The 4,420-nt window shown below is 42.2% G+C and overlaps 1 protein-coding gene across 1 annotated transcript; it reads right to left on the bottom strand.

Annotated features, from left to right (window-relative positions):
* Positions 1 to 1,693: 1,693 nt before the first annotated feature.
* Positions 1,694 to 3,719, bottom strand: LOC104471994 (beta-1,3-galactosyltransferase 5-like). Its single transcript, XM_010087519.1, has 2 exons — positions 3,627 to 3,719; positions 1,694 to 2,650 (listed from the first exon to the last, which is right to left on the bottom strand). The coding sequence occupies exons 1-2, from the start codon at positions 3,717 to 3,719 to the stop codon at positions 1,694 to 1,696; spliced, it is 1,050 nt and encodes a 349-aa protein (XP_010085821.1).
* Positions 3,720 to 4,420: the final 701 nt, after the last annotated feature.

Raw genomic sequence — 4,420 nt, 5'->3', positions numbered from 1 at the left:
TGAAAATATTTATCCTGATCTTCAGACACAAGCAAGTAAAAAGAGACACTTGGACAGTCCTCACAAACTTAAAAAAAAAAAAAAAAAAAAAAAAGAAAAAGAAAAATAAATTACCCCAAAGTAATAAAATATTCCCTGTCTTTGCTCCATAATTTTAACCACATTCAGCATACTTCCCCATCCCAAAGGCCCTGCCCTGCCATCAAGGGGCAATGTTGGGCCCTGGTTCCCCTCACTGGGCCTGATCCTGACACCCACCTGTCATCACTAGGGCCTGGCCATTGCTGGCTTGACCTCAGACCATCACTACGCTACTACCTTGTGATGGGGACTCTTCATTGGACCTGGCCACCATCTGCCGGTCTGTCCTGCTCCCTCATATGGGTGTGTGGGGCTGAGCCCTGTCAGCTGTTGCATCCCCTTTGTTCCTGGCTCATCTTCCCCTATGGAGCAGCCCCACTTTTACTGCTCTCTGAAGAAAACATTTCACACATAGTATAGGCATTCAATACTTCTTTGCTGGTAAAATTGACCTTTTCTTTGTGTGAAAGTAAGTTAAATAGGAGCATTACATAAGGCATGATTTTATGAACTCCTTTCTCCCTCCCCATAGCCCAAATATATTTTCCACAGCATTTACTCTAAAGACTCAATTCCTTCTCTCTGAAACCTACAAACATCCTAGTGATTTCATTAGTCTTTGCTTGGTAGTGAAATAAGAAATGAGGCTCCCAGCCTGAATGATCACTTGGGCACATTTTCCCACTAGGTCTTGTTTAAAAGAGAAAAATCTTCTTGCCTTCTCTGCCTTATACACCCAGTTCCTCATAAGGAAAAACGTCTAAATCAGATGTGCTGTTTAGCTCACTGTAAGTGACTCTAGTTCAGCCTTGGTAACACATTAACAGTGCCTTTCAAGAGATCAAACTGAGACACAAATGTAAAAGATACCTCCAGGGTCTGTTTTAATAGAAAGACCAGGATATTCTCCACTGAGCATGGATCAGCTCTACCACGTATGATTCTCAGAAGGAGGCACGTGTATGGGAACAAATGCAGTAGCCTTACACATTCATCAGGTGCCCTGCAATATCTAAGGTTGTTCGAAGAGCACTGCATGGGCAAATTCTTCAATCTCTGGAAAAAATTGCATGGACTGAAGGAAGGATCTGTGCCAGCACACAGTTCTGCCCACATTGAGCTGGCTGCAAGGGCAGGGCTGCAGTTCCCTGTGACAGGAAGGGAACATCCTGAGAGCTACAAACTCATTTTCTTAAATGCCTGCACGGATGGGTGCAAATGCAGGAATCTATCAAGGGGGACCAGGAAGAAGTTGCAAATTTTCTGTGCTGAACAAAAGTACTTTGACTTTTAGATTGGCACTGCAGAAATGTTCCCAGTCCTGTAGCAGCAAGATTTGGGGAGCAGGTCCATGGAGAGGGCAGGTTTGCAGGCCTGCATCTTTCAGAAAAAAAAAAAAAATTGTAACTCATGTAGAGAAGGAATGCAAAGAGATGGGAGCAAGCAGGAAAGAAAGAGGTTTGCATGTTCTTGGGCAGAAATGCAGATTAAAATCACCATTTAAAAAGTCCTTAACATGATGAGTCTAGAGTTAATGGGGAGTTTTGCTGGAGTCAAGAGCAGCCCTGTAAATGAGGAGCATTTCCATTTGTTATTTCGAACAGGGAGTGTGCTAGAGCACTCCTCCATAATTTTCTGTCACTAAGTGATTCCAATAGCTCAGCTGCTCAGACGGTTCTACTTCATGGCACATCACAATTTTCTTCAAGCGAGAAAGAGAGAACGTAATCCTTTCTGGAAAAAATGTCTGCTCTGAATGAAGCTCCTCTGGATGAATTTTTAATTTGCCAAGGCACAGTCCTATGAATACATCCTCCAGTTTAATGAATGAAACACTCTCTGAAATATTGTAGATCTGACTAGCAACATCGGTGGATAAAACATAGCCGGTCCCCGAACAAAATGGTGGGTAGGTGCTTCCCGGATACTCTTCTCTGCTCACGTACCACTTACTCTCGATTATCCGTATAGGGTTCTCTCGCAGTTTTAAAAAGCCTGTGAAGAATCTAGTGGTCCTCTTTTTCCTTAGAAGCAGCTCAGTGAGGTAAAAAACATTGACAAACACATCTGTGTCCGTTTTCATCACAAAGCTGGACTGGTAACAAAATCTGTGAATCCATTCAATTCCCATCATGGTCTTCAAAGTCAAATTGTAATACGTGTCTGTAAAATTCTTTTGAATAATGTCTTTGTATTTTTGGCTTTCAGCAGCAATATCAGCCTGCTGGCTGAGATTCACAGTGCTTCCCAGGAGGAAATATGTCACCAGGCGCTTGCCAGCAACTGTTCTCTCCTTCCCCCAGGTTTGCCGGATGGCCATCCTGGCGTCAGCCTGGTGGTACGAGGATGTCACAAGAAGGACAAGGAAAGGTGGGTTCTTATGGCAGTCTATATCTGGGAGCTGTGAGAAGTTTCCTTCAATTTTCCTAAAAGTCGCTATGGGGAACATATAATATTGTCCTTTTTCACAGAATATACAGAATTTGGGCAAAAAGTTGTAAAAAACCCAGAAGCTAGCACAGCTGAACCCTACAAGGCAAACAAATAGTCTGAAGTTTCTGCAATTCATCTGAAAGAAATAAGATGGAACAGTACATTAATATATATATATGTATACATAGTTCCTTTCAGTGCTGTATAACAAACTCCCTGCACAGGGATTTAAAGCCAGCTCATCTCTAATTGAAAGCTACCTATTTCAGGGGACTCACTCACACGCATTTTTCTTAGTATCATTCCCACAGGATGTTCTGCTGGCAATCAAATTAACTCTCATGCTTTCTTGAATCTGTCCCCCATGCCAGAATATCCTCAAAAATCCACACAAGCATGTCCACTAGTACCAGGTTACTCTGTGTTGTGGTTTAACCCCAGCCAGCAGCAAGTACCACATAGCCACTTGCTCACTCCCCACCCCTCCGCTGGTGGAGGAGAATCAGAAGAGCAAAAGTGAGAAAATTCATGGCTCAGATAGACAGTTTAATAGGATAACAAAGGAAGAAATAATAATAATAGTAGTAATAATAATATACAAAAGGAGTGACAGACAGTGCAATTGCTCACCACCCACCGACCGACACCCTGCCTGACCTGAGCATCAATCGCAGCCTCCTGGCCAACTCCCCTACCTTATATACTGAGCATGACTTTTTACGGTATGGAATATCCCTTCAGCCAGTTTAGGTCAGCTGTCCTGGCTCTGTCTCTTCCCAGCTTCTTGTAGAGAAGAAGCTGGGAGGGCAGGGGCAGTGTAAGAAGCTGAAAGAGTTCTTGGCTTAATATAAGCATTGCTTGGCAACAACTAAAGCATCAGTGTGTTATCATTATTCTAAAACATAGCCTCACACTAACTACTACGAAGAAAATTAACTATCCCAGAAAAAACCAGCACACTCTGGCTGAAGCTTCAAACCTCCTCCCCGTCTTCAGCATCTTACAAAGGATGACTTTGACCCACCAGGGCCTCACAAGCCAGACAGTGGAGAAGCAGCAGACGTGTTCATGTCAGATGAGAGAGAATAACAGTGATAGCTTTTTTTAAATGCCGTGTTTCTCCATTCGTCTGAAAAGTGCCTGTGTCCCAGAGCCAGCAAGTGCTGGACAGCTGTCAGACCCAGGCAAGTTCCTCCCATCTTCATATTTTTTGCGTCCTGTGGGGTTCTTGCACTGACTCAGAAACTGCTCCTGATCTTTTTGCTGGAGGGGCCATGAGTCATGTATTTGATGTTGGGTCAGCTGCTTAGAAAAACAAAACAAAAGAAAACAAAACAGTAGGTCACATTATTTGGATGTTTCACCTTTTTCAGAGTTTAGGTGACTCACTACTACATGCTGAGGTGAGAAGAGAGTTGTCCATACCCCCCTCTCATTTCTAGGTGAAAGAGATCCAAACAACAACAACAATGTTAATTCATTCATCTTTGTAACAGATTCGTGTCCTGTGTATCTGGTTAAAAATCTAGTATAAATTTTGAGAGAGAAAAAAATTATCAAATCAAACTCAGAAAACTAGCTTTATCTTAAAATTGAGTATTCCTCGGATTTTTTTTCTTATATGTATGGCTCATAATAGTCTTGCTATTAACTTAAATTTTGCTTTAATTAAATACATATGTAAAATTGTGTGAGAATATATATATGCATACATATATATACACACAAAAAAAAATTATATGAAACTTGGCTCTGCATTTGTTCTCATGTTCTTCTGTGGCCTGGGAGCAAGCACATGAATATCCTGCAAGTAGTGTTTTCAGGAAAGGATGATGCTCTGAGGTTGACAACAGAGCTGCAGAAGAGGTTCACTTCTGTTGCTGGCTCTCACAAGACTGTTCAAGGG

This window comes from Pterocles gutturalis, unplaced genomic scaffold (genome assembly GCF_000699245.1).
Source record: "Pterocles gutturalis isolate BGI_N339 unplaced genomic scaffold, ASM69924v1 scaffold14321, whole genome shotgun sequence".
NCBI lineage: Eukaryota > Metazoa > Chordata > Aves > Pterocliformes > Pteroclidae > Pterocles > Pterocles gutturalis.
This window is presented reverse-complemented; position numbering and strand designations above follow the sequence as displayed.